The sequence below is a fragment of the Canis aureus genome, chromosome 10 (genome assembly GCF_053574225.1).
Source record: "Canis aureus isolate CA01 chromosome 10, VMU_Caureus_v.1.0, whole genome shotgun sequence".
In the NCBI taxonomy this organism is placed as follows: Eukaryota; Metazoa; Chordata; class Mammalia; order Carnivora; family Canidae; genus Canis; species Canis aureus.
The window spans coordinates 57225638-57243379 of NC_135620.1; the positions used below are offsets into that span (position 1 = coordinate 57225638).

At 48.8% G+C, this 17742-nt stretch overlaps 1 protein-coding gene across 9 annotated transcripts in view; it reads right to left on the reverse strand.

The window, feature by feature from the left end:
- CORO2A (coronin 2A) overlaps nucleotides 1–17742 on the reverse strand; it is a 54272-nt gene that overhangs the window by 16019 nt on the left and 20511 nt on the right. For all 9 annotated transcript variants that reach the window (XM_077912654.1, XM_077912651.1, XM_077912658.1 and 6 more), the window contains one exon: nucleotides 10542–10742. In XM_077912654.1, coding sequence (XP_077768780.1) covers nucleotides 10542–10742 — 201 coding nt within the window. The remainder of the gene's footprint in view (nucleotides 1–10541; nucleotides 10743–17742) is intronic.

The following is a 17742-nucleotide window of genomic DNA, read 5'->3' on the forward strand; positions in this document are numbered from 1 at the left end:
TGTGCGCGTGCATGCCCATGTGTATCAAAAACCAAGGGAAAAGACTAGAAGGAAATGCACCAAAATGCTATTCAGGGTTAATTTTCTGTGTTTGTTTTGGTTTTTAAAAAAATTTTCCAAACTTTATATAAAACGGTGTGGATTTTGCAATAAATCAGAGGTATTTAATACAGAACTCCAAACTTTCTGAAAAGATGGATCCTCTCAGGATTAGCCAAAAATGTGTTATAAAACTGCAGATCTTGGAGGCCTCTCAGAGGCCGGGAATGGTAAAGACACAGCAAAACTCTCTTCTCCTGACCGGGTGGTAGGCATCACCAATGGATTATAGTACTCTCATTGACCCAGCCTGGAGGGCCATGCTGAGGGCCACAGGGAACACCACGGGGTAGGGGTGGGGGGTGCTGAGGGTCCCAGGGAACACCGCGGGGTGGGGGGGTGCAGAGGGACCCAGGGAACACTACAGGGTGGGGGGTTGCTGAGGGTCCCAGGAAATACCATGGGGTGGGGGTGGGTGCAGAGGGACCCAGGGAACACCATGGGGTTGGGGGGGGTGCAGAGGGTCCCAGGGAACACCACAGGGTGGGGCTGGGTGGGGTGGGGTGCAGAGCAGGGCTGCAGCCCAGGGCTCTGGCTCCCAGGTGTGAGTCTGTGCTGTGCTTGGGCCCTGGGCTCTGAGTCAGTGTCCTGCCCACTTCTGCACACAGCCTTTCCTTTTCTCAGGCCGTTTCCTGGGTCAAAGGGCATGGGCAGCGCTGGGTCTTTTGTCTGGCACACCCAACCACTCTCTGGCCCAGAGCCCTGCCCTAATTTTGGTCTGGAATTTTTCTGCAAAGATCCGATTGTCAGGCTGGCCTTGGGTTACAGGAGACGAGCTGCCCAGGAGCTGCATTCAGATGGGAGCGGAGACTCGCGTGAGCCACAGACCCAGGAGGGGCTTCAGGGCCGGGCACGGCTCAGATGGGCCAGCACTCCTCCCAGGCGGCCCAAAGCAGAGACCAGCCTCAGACAACTTCTCTTCCTTCTCAGAGAACGAGGGATGGCTGGCTTCCCACCCCCAGCCGGAGCCAGCAGGCTGCTCTGCCTAACAGGGTTTGTGCTGAGATCCGACATTAATAGACATTATTAGCCAGTCTCATGGGCTATTGACTGAGCTGCTAAAAGCCCTGTCATGACAGGGACATTTATAATCAGGAGGCCACTCCCGCCTTTCAGTCCACTAGGCCAGCAGTTAGCCAGGGGACACTCGGGGGAGGAGGGGGGACAGACCTCAGCTGCTAGGGTGGGACAGCTGTGAGGCCACTGCCACAACCCCCAGCGCTCACAGGGGTGCAGCCATTCCTACAAGAGTGTCGCAGCTTCCAGGGACCTTTCCAACGGCCCAGGGTGGACACGAGGGTGCAGGGGTGGTAGGCACAGGTGCAGGGAGGCTGCACGGTGCAGAAGAGGTTAGGTGGGCAGGCTGACTCTGGCTTCCTGGGGTTGAGTTCCTGCTGCGGCACTCACCACCCTGCGACCTTGGGCAAGTGACTTCAGCTCTCTATGCCTCATTTCCTCATCTACGAAATGGCAACCGTAGTAGGACTTCACAGGGTGTGGGTGATTACACGAGTTCCTACGACAGTGCCTGACAAATGGCAGACTCTCTGGAAATTCACCTGTGTAAGCTCATTAGAGCAAATTACAATGACCCGGTTTTATGGTCATTCAGAATGTTTTGGGGGTGGCCCAGGGATGTACTCAGTGTGAGGCCAAACTGTCCCACAGGGGACTCCCATCTCTCCCTACATAACTGACAGGCGACTGAGCCAGGGCGCCCTCTGTGAATAAAGTGATGCCTAGATGGTACTCCAATGAATGAAGTCGCACATTCTCATGCCTGTAAGGAACAGGTCTGCAAATGTTGCTCTTTAGGAACCATCATTTAAGGAATCCTTTCTGTGCCAGGCCTGTGCCAGGTGCTTTGCTCACATTATTTGATTTACCTCCCAACTACCCCAAGAAGAATCCATATTTACAGTGGGCAGTGGGGGAGCAGAGGGGTTGACAGTCGTGTGCTAAGGGCGGCCGAGCCTGGGGACCTGGGAATATCTCTCTCCTTTCACTGCCTGCTCTTGCCACAGTTATCATTGGCATCAGGCGCCACTTTCATGCAGGACTTCCCTGGAACTGGAAGAGACTTTCAAACAAAACAAAACAAAACAGAATGCAACATGCCATTCTGGCCCACACCCTGCATTTCTAGAAGGAGAATCTGAGTTTAAAGGGAATAAGTGTGGAAGGCTGAGTTTCAAAATGTGGTCTGGGACAGAGATGGAAGCCTGATGAGGAAGGCAGGATTTGTCTGCAGGCAGCAGGGACCTCTGGGAGGGGACGGAGCAGGGGAGGGACGTGGTCAGACACAGGCTTGAGAAACTCAGTCTGGGTCTCTGGTGGCTCTTCTGCAGGCTCCTGGAGGCCACAGTGTCGGCCTGGTCCCCTCCAACCTGGTCCACTCCCCAGGCGCATCCCCAGGGCTCTATCTCCCCTTACGTTCATCTCTCCCCAACCTCCACACCTCACAGCAAAGTCTACCCTGTGCACCCCCCAAGGGTGGTTCTGCTGCAGGCGGGGCCCCAGGCTCCAGGTGAGCCCAACTCCAGACCTTCCTGCCTTCCTGCAGTTGCTTCTTTTGTTCCCTGAGCACAGCCCTTATTGCCCAGGCTGCAGGAGCCTCCCTCCAAACAGGCCGGCCCTGGGTCACAGTGAGAAGAAGGAAGTTGCCTGCAGAGTCACCTAGCACCTGAGGCAGCCTGGCCCTTCCTTTTTTTTTTTTTTTTTTTTTTTAAGATTTTATTTATTTATTCATGAGAGAAACAGAGAGGCAGAGACACACAGGCAGAGAGAGAAGCAGGCTCCCTGCAGGGAGCCCAATGTAGGACTCAATCCCAGGACCCCAGGATCACCACCAGAGCCAAAGGCAGACGCTCAACCACTGAGCCACCCAGGTGCCCCCAGCCTGGGCCTTCTGAGAACTTCCAGGGCACTGTGTGAGGCCAGGCACTTTCCGACACTGAGGCTCCTATATACATTCCATTAAATAATTAGCCAGCTTGTCCCTCCCTTCCTTCTGGGGGCATTAACTTATTGATACCTTTCTGTGCCTGGCTGGGATGTAATCCCTGGTAGCCCACAGGGAACCCCTCTAAACCAGAGCCCAAACCAAGAAGCCAAAAGCAGGTCAGTGAAACAAGAGCGAGGCCCCATGGCCACACCCAGGTCCGGGCCACATTCTGGTCTTCACCCTCAGGGCTCAGGATCCTTTGGAAAGTCGTCTCCCTGAGCCTCAGCAGCCTCACCTGCAGGATGGGGAAATCCTTCCTACAGAAGGGGCTAAGGAAGGCATGGCATAAGCACCTTCCCAGGTTGCCACACGAGAAAGGGCCCTGCAGGCCTGTCTGCTGGGAAGTGGCCCACTGCAGTGCACCGTGGGGGTTACACAAGAAAATATCAACCAAATGCAATGCGTGCTCCTTTCTGGACCCCGATGCAAAAGAACCAAGTATAAAGAGGCATTTATGACGCAATCAGAGATATTTCCACCTGCATTTGGTGGGAAACAGGTGACACAGAAGCTACTGCCAGTGTTGCCATCCTGGCCTTGCGGTTGTATGAGAAAATGTCCCAAGTTTTTAGAATTGCACGCTGAAGTTTATGGGGGTAAAAAGACAAAATGTCCAGGATTTGCTTTAAAATATTTTAGGAAGGGATGCCTGGGTGGCTCAGTCTGTTGAGCACCTGACTCTTGATTTCAGGTGGTGATCCTAGGGTCATGGGATCATGGGATCGAGCCCCAGAAGCCCCATGTCCTGCTCCGCGTGGCATCTGCTTTTGAGATTCTCTCCTCTCCCTCTGCCCCTCCCCACCTGCTATCACATGCTATAAATAAATAAATAAATAAATAAATAAATAAATAAATAAATAAATAAAATCTTTTAAAAATACTTCAGAGGGTAAAAAAAGGATGAATGAGGCAAGAGTGGCAAAGCCTTGGAAATTCTAGAATCTGGGTATAAAAAGAGTTCAGAGTATTGTTTTTATCTGCTTTTGTGTTTGAAATCCTTTTATTAATTACAAAAACAACAACAACAACAACAACAACAAAAAAAACAGATTAGAGCCCCGCTACTGAAAACGCAGTTTGCAAACCAGCAGCATCAGCATCACCTGGGACTAGGAATGCCAGAAATTGATGAATAAAAATACAGGATGTGTGAATTTCAGATAAATGACAAATAATTTTTTCAGTGTAATACACTCCATGCAATATTTTACTTATACTAAAAAATAGCTTGGGTGTTTCTTATGAAACTAAACATGTAAAACTCCTTTAGGATTCAGTGATTTGCACTCATGGGCATATACCTAGAGAAACGGAGACTTACTTCCGTTCACACAGAAACTTATACGTAAATGTGTATAGCAGCTTTATTCCTAACAGCCCCAAACTGGAAACTATCACGTTTTGGCTTTCAGTGGGTGACCGGTTAAACGGATGGTGTGCCTCCAAACCACACAATACTACTCAGCGATAATAAAACAAGAATGAGCTATTGATCCACACCAACAAGCTGGATAGATTTCCAGGGAGTTATGCTGAGTGCCAAAGTCAAGCCCCAAAGGTTACATGCTGTATGGTTCCATTTATGTGACATTCTTAAAATGGCACAAGGATAGGGGCCCCTGGGTGGCTCAGTGGGTTAAGCCTCTGCCTTTGGCTCAGGTCATGATCTCAGGGTTCTGGGATCGAGTCCCGCATGGGGCTCCTTGCTCAGCAGGGAACCTGCTTCTTCCTCTCCCTCTGTTACTTCTCCTGCTGTGTGCATGCTCTCTCTCGCTCTCTCTCTCTCCCTGTCAAATAAATGAATAAAATCTTTTTAAAAAAATGGCACAAGGATAGAAAAAGAGAGATTAGTGGTTGTCAGGGGTTATGGAGAGGGTGGAGGTGGAGGGAAATGGCTAGAGCAGCACGAGGGATCTTTGGGGTGGTGGCAATGTTCTGCATCTAGACTGAACCTATGCCAATATCCTGGTTTTGGTCCTGTACCCTAGTCGTGTGCAAGATGTTACCGCTGGGGGGAACTGGGTGAAGGGTACACAGAATCTCTGTGTGTTATTTCTTACAATTTACAATTGCATGTGAATCTACAATGATCTCAAAACAAAAAAGTTTCATGACAAAGAAAAACTAAGCGAAAAAAGTTATTTGGTGCTTATTTGATATTCAGGTTTAACTGGGCATCCTGTTTTATCCGGCAACTCTGGAGCTTGTTGCAATGCAAGCTCCGCAGCCCCACTTCTGACCCACTGAGTCAGAATCTGTGTTCTGACACTCAGGTGTGAGCTCTGATTAGTGGCTTCCAGCTCCAGTTGTGCTTGGATTTGTGGGAGTCTGTGGTGGTAGCAATTAACAGGTGCCCTTGAGCTGTTTATGATATTTCAAAAAGCCCAAAGAGAATCACACATTTTACCTAGGATCAGGCTGTACAGTGTGACTGTGCAGGCTTCCCACTGGACTCAGAATATTCCGAGTCAGGACTGACCTTCAAGACTTTTCCAGTCCCAGCCCTGCCCCCTCTTCTGACCTTACCTCCCATGTCTCTTGCCCTGATGACAATTTGTACCAATTTGTGTTTCAAACACACCAAACCCAGGGCCCACACTGAAGCCATTCTCACCTCAGGGCCTTTGCAGTTGCTATTACACTCTGCCTCTAGAGCTTCAAGGGGATCTCTGCTCAAATGTTGCCTCCTCAGGAAGGCCTCCTCTGATCATCCTGTCTTTCTAAACTAAGTCCACTCTCCCCACCCACGTCCATACTCCATCATATCAAAGCAACTTATTTTCTTAAATCATTTGTTAGTAACTATTTATACTTGGTAGTTGATTGAGTTAGAAACTGTGACAGTTCTGAAAGAGGCTGAGTAATACAAATCTGAAAAATACATTAATTATTTAATTAATTAAGAATACTGTCTGTGCAGTGGATAGAATCTTTTAAATGCAACCTAAAGCTTGGGAGAAACAAAAAGCCAAATGGGTCATCTCTAGGGGACCTTTGAGCTCTGACCCTCAAGTCTTTTCATAAATCCCATTTTGCATTTGTCCCTCCCCAACCTGAAAAAATTCAGCTTTAGAATAGTTTATACATCTTACCCTGGCATTCAAGGCCCTTCTCATCTGGCCCCAATCCATTTCCCCAGAGAATTTCCCTTCCTTCCCCCCTTCAACACAGAGTGTTCATCTGTTCTGGCCAGATTGTTCTCTGCACTACTGCCTGCGCATATGTACAGTCTCACCTGCAGGCTTTGCTGGTGCCATTCCCTTTGCCAATGATGCTCTCCTTATTCATGTGAATGAACAATCATTGGGTATTTTGTTCAGTCAATGAAAATTTATGAGCACCAATTACATGCCCAAAATGTTATCTATATACAGGTAAATAAAGTACCGGTTTTCTTCCCCACCCCCAACTATTCCAAGTACATTGGAAGGTACTAGCAGAGTGGCTCAGTGGTTGAATGTCTACCTTTGGCTCAGGTCGTGATCCTGGGGTCCTGGGATCAAGTTCTGCATCGGGCTCCCCACGGGGAGCCTGCTTCTCTCTCTGCCTACATCTCTGCCTCTCTCTGTGTGTTTCTCATGAATAAATAAATAAAATCTTTAAGAAAAAACAAAAAAGAGATACTAGCAGAAGAACATAAATAACTCTAATGCAAAGTAATTAGGGTATGGATGGTATCCTAAAAAAGGAATATGCTGTGGAATATATCCTAAAAAGGAGAATATTGTGGAGATTTGGGAGAAGGAGAAAGGCTATTCATGAACATGGTACAGATTTCCATTTTCTTAGGTCATCTTTAACATTGGTCTTTCAATAATGCTCTGTAATTTTCTCCTTTCAAGCCTTGTTTATTCCTATATCTCCAATCTTGTTATTCCACTGCAAAATGTTTACATATTCTAGTGTTAGGTATATAAAAATGCAATTGATTTTTGTATTCTGATTTTTTTTTTATCCAGCCACCTTTCAAAGTCCCTTATTATTTTTGTAATAACTTGACCACATGTTCTTTTGGGCTTCTATGTAGGCAATCATATCTATAAATAAGAGTGGTTTTATGCCTTCCTTTTCAATCCTTACACCTTTAACTTATTTTTCAGCCCTATGGTACAGTCCATGACCTTGAATTCATTACTGATTTTGAAGGGCTGTTTCTAACATTCCATCTTTATGAATGTTTGCACCATATTAACAAAGAGATCAAATATCACCAATATTACCAATAATGGGACAAAGTGACAATATGTGTCACATGATATAATGAGCTGAAGGTACAACATCATTTGTTTAACATTCTTGCCCAAAACGTATAATATGCACCTAATCATGAGAAAAAAATAAAAAATCCAAATTTTAAAATGTTCTACAAAATATCTTTTCTTTACCCACTTAAAAAACGTCCGTATCATGAAATAGACTAGGAGATTTGACAACTAAATATAATGAATGATCTGGAGTTGGATTCTGGATCAGAAAGAAAATTTCAGCACATACACATATGGAGAGAAAGACATACAAGAGATAAAAAGAAAATCTAGCAGAATGTTAACAATGGGTGAATCTAAATAAAAGGTTTTAAAACTTCTGTTTCTTAGGTTAGTGAAATTCTTTTTTCTGAGTTTGCTAAGAATCTGTATCATGAATGGGTATTGAGCTTTATCAAATGCTTTTTCCTGTATTAACAAAGATGACCATATGGTTTTCTCCTTTCATTTGTTACTATAATGATTTACATTTATAGATTTATTAATATTAGGTTCTCTTGAATTTCTGGAATAAATCCAACTTGGTTAGAATATATCTTTTTAAAAAAATTCACTGCTAGATTCAGTTTGCTAGCCATTTTGTATACATCTTGAGACTGTCATTTTCCTTTCTTGCTCTGTCCTCATCTGGTTTTGCAATCAAGGTTACACTGGCTTTTAGAATGAGGAGGGGAACAGTCCCTCTTTTCTTATTCTCTAGAAATGTTTGCAAAAGACTGAAATAATCAGTTCCTTGGAAGTTATATAGAAACTGCCTGTAAAACCACATAAACGTTGCATCATCTTTATATGTGTTTGTATGAAATGTGGCATATAAAAAAAGGGCATAAAATGTAAGTGTTTGGCTAAATGAATTGCTGGAAAATAAATTACCCATATATCTGCCACCCTCTCAGGTTAAGACATGAACTATTACCAACACAAAGGAGACCCCCCCCCCCCACCATGGGACACTTTCCAATCATAACTTCTCCCCCTCCCTCAGGGGGCGATAATCATCCCGGTTCTCCTGGTAGTCCCTCACTTGCTCTTCCTTAAAATTTTTCTACTTATTTATACATCCCTTAAGGTAGAGCTCAATGTAGTCTGTATCTATCTTTAGGTGAATGGAGTGAGACAGTTTGTCATTTGTTTGGTATCTTTCCCTCAAAATTGTCATTAAGACTCATCCATGTTAGGGCGCCTGGGTGTGCAGTTGGTTGAGCATCTGACTTTCAGTTTCTGCTCAGGTCATGATCTCAGCATCATGAGATCAAGCCCCACATGGGGCTCCACACTCAGCAGGGAGTCTGCTTGAAATTCTCTCTCCCTCTCCCTCTGCCCCTCCCCTTTCTCTCGCTCTCTCTCAAATAAATAAATACATCTTTAAAAAAAGAGTCATCCGTGTTGTGGTATGTATGTATATATACTTTGTTCCTTTTCATGGTTATATATATTCCATAGTATGGACATATCATAATTGATTTATATAATTCTTGGACATTTGAGTTTTTGCAGTTTTATGACAATATGAACAACACTCCTATGCACATTGTTGTATTTGTGTTCTGGTGCACATAAACACATTGCATTGCGTGGACTATACCTAGTAGTGGGATCTCTGGGTCATGGGGTATGTGTATGTTCCTCTAAACTGTCACAGTTTGTTCCAAAACACGTGAGGCAGTTTACCTCATCACCAGAAGTGCCTGAGAGTTTACATTGCTCTGTATCCTCACCACCACTTACTATGGTTAGATCTTTCCATTTTTGCCAATCTGGTGGTTGTGGTGCTATCTTATTGCAGTCTACTGCTGAGATACTCCTTTATTTATTTATTTATTTATTTATTTATTTATTTATTTATTTATTTATTTATTTATTTATGATAGTCACACAGAGAGAGAGAGAGGCAGAAACACAGGCAGAGGGAGAAGCAGGCTCCATGCCCTGGGAGCCCTACGTGGGATTCGATCCCGGGTCTCCAAGATCGCGCCCTGGGCCAAAGGCAGGCGCCAAACCGCTGCACCACCCAGGATCCCCTGCTGAGATACTCCTGAATGAGAGCTTAAAATTTAGCTTTTGCTATTGCTTTCTAATTCAATTCCATTTGGATAGGAAACCTAGTCTCTGAGATTCCATTTTGTATTATGATCTTAACTTCTGAAGTCCTTTGTTGGAGCAGCAGGGGGGGTGGGGCATGGCTAAGTAGGCTGTTTGTTGTTTCAGCTGACTCTTATTCATGGGAGCTCACATGTCTGGTGATCTCAGATTATGAATTTCCCCGATCTTACTCTGCGGGAGTCCTGTCCACATGGGGGATGCTTTCCTCTGGAGAAACTTCCCATCTGCCTCTGCTAAGAACCAGAGGTGCTACCAGCTGGGATCCCTTGAGCCCCTTTGGAGGTTCTGCTTTGAGCCAACTCAGGCTTGGTATCCTGAAAAGGTCTGCTCTTAGGTTAAGCTATATGAAACTACCACTTTTGGGTTAAAAAACTTTTTTTTTTTTTTAAGATTTATTTCTCTGATAGAGAAAGAGGGCACAAGCAGGGGGAACAGCAAAGGGAGACAGAGAAGCAGACTCCCCGGCCCTGAGCAGGGAGCCTGAAGTAGGGCTTGATCCCAGGACCCTGGGATCATGACCTGAGCCGAAGGCAGATGCTTAACTGACTGAGCCACGCAGGCGCCCCCAAAACTGTTAAATATCAGCAAATGCATATGGTCTAACCTATACTGTTAACATCTGCCTGCGGGACAAGTTGCTTCCTTCTGCTTGCTCACTGCTTCCGTCTCCCCAGTTAGATTTTTGACTCCAGATTTGTTTCTTTTTGTTGGGGCGGGCAGGTCGCTTTGGTGATGTCCCCAATGCCTTGCGAGCCCAGCAATGCATTACCAATTATATTTTATTCAGGAGTGAGTTATTTTGCAGTGGGATGGAGGGGAGGTCTTAGGAGTAGCTAGGCAACTGCTAGAAGCAGAAATCCCAGGATAGGTATTTGTTTTTTCCCAATGAGGAAACCAAGGCTCAAAGAAGTGAAAGGACTCAGGTCACATGGCTGGTAAGAGACAGGGATGGGATGTGAAGCCACATGTGAGACCAGACACCCAGGCTGCTTCTACTCCCCCTCTTTCTGGCGCGGCCTCCAGAGGGCTGTTTGGGGTGTTGAGGCTCAGCAGGGGCATGAACTCCTTACCTGATGCAGGGGAATGACGAAGAAGGCCCCCCCGCAGGAGCACTCAGTCACCACTGCAATGAAATAGGGGTTCACAGCGCAGAAGTGATTGTCCTGGACGCTGTGGGTGATGGGCACCGAGTCGTAGCAGTTCTCCTTGCTGGCTGGTTTGCCAAAGACGTGGCGGAACTTGGAGCTCCGGTACTGGGGATGCCATGACATCTGCGGGGAACAAACAGGACAAGAGGGGCATGAGATTCCCTGGCATGATAGCGGGACCCTCGGGGAGTTCACCTTGAGGGGGCAGGACCAGGGCAGCGGTCGGTTCTATATGCATGGTGCACTATCAAGGACACCCCAACAAACAGGCTGTAATTGTGGCTCCTTCTATGGATCTGGCGAGAGAGTGCAGGATCATCACTGACCTGTTTTCTTGTCATCCCTTCAAGTATTCAACACAAAAGGCACAAACACTAGAGAGAAAAACTCACATCTCCTCCCTATCTGCCCACCCCACTCAGCCCAGCTATGTGGGTCACATTGTGTCCTCTGGAGCCAGCCTGTCTGGCTGGGCTCCAGTTCCAGCTCTGCCTCAAGTGACTGGGTGGGCAAGTGACTTAAGTTCTGAAGCCTCAGTTTTCTCATCTGTAAAATGGGGATCACAAAATCTTCTGTTTCATAGACTTGTCATGAGGACTAAATTATAGGTCCCTTGATCTACAGTCATAATTACTACCACTATTATTATCCAGGCATCTCGAGCTTCCCTAGCTCCTTATTCAGCCCAGTGCCTGGCACTAGGGGTTTGGAGAGCATAAGCATGAGCCCAGCCTTACAGGAGTGAAGAATCCTATGAGTGAGGCCACTAGGGGAAGGTGGGCCCCTGGCACCCAGTGTATTATAGATAATAATAAAGGTTTGTACATGGCAGTCGGGGAGGGCTTCCCAGAGGAAGTGACATGTGAGCTATAATTGGAAGGATGAGTAGGAATTGGCCATGTTGGCAGGACAAAGGTAAGATGGGGGGAAGATGTTCCAGGCAGATGGAACAGCCTGAACAAAGGCCCTGAGAGAGAAGCAAATGTGGAATGTTTGGGAAATTACATGTGATTTAGTTAGATTAGCAAGAAGATGTTAAAAAGAAAAAATATATATATATGTATATATATATACCCATACAGTTATGTAAATGCGATGATGTGAGTGAAGAGAACACAAGCTGGAGGGAAGGCAGGGCTAGATCATAAATGGTAGAAGAGGGTCTTCACCCTATGATTGGTCAAACACATGATACCATGTGGCTTCTCAGCCCTGTTGCTGCCCAGGTCAAACCCTGATCCTGGCCTCTGACCCTATCGGGCCTGCCCATCCATGCTCCTCATCTAGGCCAGAGAGATCTTCTGGACACCAAGCCTGGCTGTATTCTTCACCCCACCCCCAAACACACACCTGAGATCACCCTTGGGACACTCTTGATTCACTGCTGCCCTGTAGGAGCAAGGGCAAACCCAGCCTGGATTCAAGGCCTTCCAGTGGGGTCCCCCCCACTAATATTCCAAGATTCACCTTTTCTTGCTCATCTTTTAAAATGTACTTTCCAGATCAAGAAGCTTCTAGCTTCTCTGGTACCTGCTCTTGCATTTCCAGTCCTCTGGGCCTTCGCCCTTGCCTTCCCCTCTGCTTGGCCTGCCCTTTCCAGCCCCGTAATCCCTGCATCTATCTCCACAAGCGCAAACCCTCCCTTCTCCAGCTCCCAGGCCCCTCCTCCAGAGTCTTTCCTGACACTTCAAGTAGCAGAGCTCTCTCCTCTCCTCCCTCTGCCCTCACCAGCCTGTCCCCTCCCTGCCCTCAGGCCCCTGACCCAGCTGATGCCTCTGATTCCCGAGTCTGGTCAGGAACCTGCTTGCAGCTTCCTCAGAGAAAGGCCTGGGGCTCTGCTGTGGAAGTGCCTGGCACAGAGCTCTGCCCACCCCAGACCCTAGGAATTTCCCAAGGGCAGGCATGTTGGGCTGGGCACCCACAGTGTCAGGATAAAGAGGGCACTTGCTTTGTGCTCAGTTCAAAGTCACAAGATTAGACTGTTGACCTCAAGAGGTCACAGTGATCGGGGTCCGACCCAGGAGCCAAACCCTCTACAAGAAACCCACCAGCCTCCTGGGACAGGTCTGTCCCATGAAGCTCAGATGTTTCAATTCACCTTTTGGGAGCTGCATTTGCCAGAGCTACAGGAAGTGGCACAAATGTAGGGACAGACTGACTAATTAATGTCCGTCTGATCCCAGAAAGGATATAAGAAGCCTTACAGAAATGGAGAGCACACAAGATAGAAGCAAATGGGAAAGCCATGGTGAGGAAATGGGGTCAGAGAGAAAATGCAGGAACAAAGAGATCGTCTGATATTCCAGGGGGTGGGGGGACTAAGCTACTGAATGTGTGCTGTCAGGCCCTCCACACAGTGGAGGTGCACCTAGACTTGGGTCTGAGCTTCCTAGTGGCCAGTTCAATAAGGGAAACAGAATCACAAAGGGGATTTAGTCGTTGTGTGTAAGATACAAGCTCTCACTTGCTAGGGAGCTGCCCATCTTTTCTTTACTCTGGGTCCTGAGGGAAATGGGTCTGGGGGCGGGGGTCTTAGAAAAAAAAAACAGTAAAGACCAAGAGGTCCTAGGGTCTTGGTAATTAGATGGCAGGTGAGGAGCTGCCTTGGGCTGGGGCTGAGGTAGGAAAGGAGGGGGCAAGTCAGCAGGCTCAGCCCCAGGGCCCCCCAGCTCTGCCTCACTTTCAGCAGCGGCAATGGTGTGGGGGGGCACCTGTCTGTGGGCAGTGGTGATGCCCATCAGACATTCCATGGCTCCCCTCATGTTCCAGCCTCCTTGCCTTTGGGCAACCCCAGTACGAGCTCTAGCCAAAGGATCAGGGGCAGCTGCGATGTGTGCCCCTTCCGGGCTGAAGCATGTAAGCCCTGCCTGTGACCCTCCAGAACTCTCATCCGTGGCCAAAGGGATGAGAAGGCCACGTGTTCTGGATGATGGGGCTTGCATCATCCCGGGCCTCCAAGAGATGGTGTGGAACAGAGGACCTCCCCTCCCGACACGATGGACAGGGAAGTAAACTTGCAGAGCGAACCGCTGAGCAAGTGGGGCTGTTTGTCACAGAGGATAGCCTATCCATCCTGACTGACGCACTGCCCGGTGCAGCCGCAACCGGCAGACGGGCAATGGCTGGAGCACAGGAGCGTGCAGGCGAGTGGGCAGGGGGGCAGGACCCAGACCAACCGGGAGCCGGGTGCAAGAACTTCAAACGCTGAGGGCAACAGGGAGCTGTTGCAGGGATTAAAACCGAGCTCACTTTTATTTTTTATTTTTTTAAAGATTTATTTATTTTTATTTATGATAGTCACAGAGAGAGAGAGAAAAAGAGGCAGAGACACAGGCGGAGGGAGAAGCAGGCTCCATGCCGGGAGCCCGACGTGGGACTCGATCCCGGGACTCCAGGATCGCGCCCCGGGACAAAGGCAGGCGCTAAACCGCCGAGCCACCCCGAGCTCACTTTTAGGTGGAGTCCCTTGATTGCCAAGAGCAAGACTGCACAGAACAGGTGAGAGGTGAGAATCACCTGGGGGAAGGAGGGCAGAGGGGAGAGAGGAGGGGGGACGAGGCAGTGAGACGCCAAGGAGGGGGAAAAGCCAGCGTCCGTGTCAAGTGCCGTGGGCCGTGGGGTAAGAGGGCAGGTCGTGGCTGCAGAGACCAGCATGACCCGAGCAGCATCAACACTCCTGGCCACTCCGGCCACCCCCTGTGCTTTCTCCCTTCACGGCCTGGGGCCTGACCCCACACCTGATGGGTGGCTCTCAGCCCGGGGTCAGGGTCAGGAGGCCCCCGGAGGCCTGGTCGGTGACTCCTTCAGCTCAGTCACTCCACGCCAATAACAGCTCACAGTTTTGGGGGGCTCGCTATGTGCCAGGTGCCCTTGTCAGTGCTTGCCCTGTATCAACTTACCAGGTGGGGGCTACTTTGCTCCGTTACAGATGGGGGGCTTGAGGCGGAGAAGCGAAGCTACCCACCCGAGGTCACACAGCCAGTGAGATGTGGGGCTGTGGAGCTGGGGGCCGAGCCCAGCCCTGCCTCGAGAGCCTCCAGCTCCAGGTTCTCTCAGGTGACAACCATGGTGAAGCCTCGTTCACACCCAGCACACGCTCCATCTCACCTTAGCCCTAAAGGGAGGGAGGCATCATGACCACTACACCCCTACTTTACAGAAAAGTAAAACGAGGCTCAGGAAACGAAGTGGACACCTTCCAGAGAGAGGGCTGTCTGGAGCGCCTGGGAGGCTCAGTCAATGAAGTGTCTCTTTGGCTCAGGTCATGATCTCAGGGTTCTGGGATCGAGTCCCACATTGGGCTCCCTGATTAGTGGGGAGTCTGCTTTTCCCTCTGCCCCTCCCCCTGCTTGTGCTCTCTCTCTCTCTCTCTCTCTCTCTCTCTCGCTCTCAAGTAAACAAATAAAATATATATATATATAAAGAAAGAGGGTGGAGGCTGTTGGCCTCCACTGATGAGGCCAACAGTTGCATAAAAGTGACAGAAAACGAAAACTGTCTCAGTGACCTTCTGTCCTCTTGCCCCCAACTCCACTCCTAACTCGGCCCCACCCTACCCTGCCCTAGTATCTTATCTCCCCTGCCAAAGTTCTTCCAGACCTGTTGCTGAGGAAGCAAATTTACAGGAGTGGGGAATAGGGCCAAGCCAGGCAGGCCTTTTCTCCCTCTGTACGTGGTAAAGGAATATGCACACATATATGTGGGTGAAGTTTGTGCAAATGTTGTGTGCACTCTGTGTGCAAGTCTGTGCATGAGCACTGCAATCATCATCTGGGCCCGTGTACTCCTGTGGGTGTGCACGCACCCCTGTGTGCATCTGTGCGTGCACGTGTGTATCCGTGCATGCATGAGCTTAAGGAGTCAGCGTTTCAGAGAACAGGAGCTTTGTTTCTCCCACAAGCAGGCACTTGCCTGGAACTTCACACTGCAATGGGGCCTTGGCATGGTGAGGGCCCTCGCCCATGGGCTGGGCCAGAACGGCCGATCTGGGCCAGGTTTATCCCACGCCAGCAGTCGTATCCTGCCCCGTGCCATCCAGCTGGGCCCACATCAAAGTCACAGCATGCCTTCTGAGGCGTGGCAGGTCAGCCCGCTGGGGCACGAAGTAGGGGGTGGCATGGCTTCTATGGCTGCTCTCCCATGCGTGTTTAGTGGGCCTGATGCCATGGGATTAGGCTTTGTGGGCTGCAAGCTCCCCACCCTCCCCAAAGATTTAGTCATCTCTGGGTTTAATGTCGCACTGAGTTTATTTCTTAATGCCTGACCGTAGAATGGCTGTCCCATCCCTTCTAGCTCCCCTGCCGGGTAGGTGGAGATTGTTGTTGTCGCATGTGATGAGGGCAAAACTGAGATGCCAGGGAAGTGACTTGACCAAGACCATATTAACAGGAGCAAGGGAGGTGGGGAGCAGAAGCCATGGGTTGACCTGGAGGCCCCTCTTCCTGCTATGTGTTTCTCTCTGGGGTGTGTGTGTGTGTGTGTGTGTGTGTGTGTGTGTGTCTGAGGGAGAGAAAGAGAGATACACACAGACACAGAGACTTTCCTGCATGCCCCCAAAGCCTGTCTTCCAGCCCAGCCCTGCATCATTGCAGGACAAGGTTTAGCTGTGGGGTGAATGAAAACCAAACCCAAACTGGGTGTGGTATAAACCAGCATAAAGATTATTCATTAATTGCCTGTTCCTGGCCTCAGGGGAAGCATGACATTACCTAATTTGGTATGAGACGTCAGGGATGGGTAGGGGTCTGGTGCTGCGGGCTACTATCGTCCCTTTGTGAGTCTGTAGTTCCTCATCTAATACTGGCTGTTATATTTTATTTGTTCTCTTAAAACCTGACCTCGTGGCCAGTGAACTGCCCCCATACGTGCCTCGGGAGAAGGTCTACACCTCCTCACTTTGGTCAATGCAGTTAATAGAAGGGAATCAGAACCACAGTTTCCTAAGCTTAAGACATGAAAAAAGACTACCATACAAGTAAAGAACACTCCGAAGGCGAAGGCGAACCACAAAGAGGAGGAGTTAACATGACAAACACCTAATTATGGGTGGGTCCCTCACCTTGACTCCAGTCCTTGACCAACTATTATCCATCTTAGCGCTTATCCTGATCCTGATCTTGGGCTTCAAACTTGACAGGAAAGTTTCTTTCTCTTTCGTCCTGAATCCTTACCAGGACCTCTGATACGCCCCAGAAGGAGGCAGCTATCTGGCTCAGAAAGCAAAGCCCAAGTGAGGTCCAGGCCTCCTGCTGTCAAGACACAGGTCTCTGCTTAACTAGCCATTCCCATGGAGGCTTCCTTTCTCACCAGGCAGAAAGAAGGAACCACAGGTCTTAGCGACTTCCTGCTAGTGAGAATTTTATCCACAGTCCTTTCTGCTCAGGCGAGGCCAGGCCCTGGTTTACTTGCCACTTCTTGGCACTAAGTGACTATTTTTGCCCTCCACCGTGTCTGGAGTGACACGGTGATACGCAGGGACCTGGGCCTCAGGGTCTCACCCCACTGGCTTAGTTTGCTTCCCTCCTTCAAGAAGAAGCAAGATGAAGAGCAAGAAGAGGCCTCTTCACTCTCCACAGAAGCAGGGGACCATCTGTCCTGGTTTGCCTGGCATGTGGGAAGGGAAGTGGCGAGGGGGCAGGATTTCCAGGGCTAAAATAAAGTCCCAGACAAATAGGGCCAAGTTGGGCACCCCACCAACCACAGAGGTCTCCTGAAAACTGTTACCCGATTCACACACAACGATTCTAAGTCACTTGTAACCTTGACTCTGGCAACTTGCTCTAGAATTGACTTCCTAAAAAGCCTCACATCACGAACCAGAGCATAGAATGTTCCGAAACAGAAGAATACCAGGTTTGTAAAGGGAGGGGGATCTGGCTTAATTCAATCAGCAAGCTCCATCTGCTATGGGCTTAGTGCTTATCCTAGACCAGGCCCTGTGTTGGGACCCGGGTGCAGGGCCAGGGCAGGAGCAGTTCAGTCACTGCTATCCATGTGTTTACACCTCTCAGGGAAATGGCTGAGAACAGGACGGCAGGAGATGGCATGATCCCAGACCGCTGAAGCACAGACTGTGGGGCGCGACTCCAAACACCCATGAGAATCAGTTACATCAGATCACTGG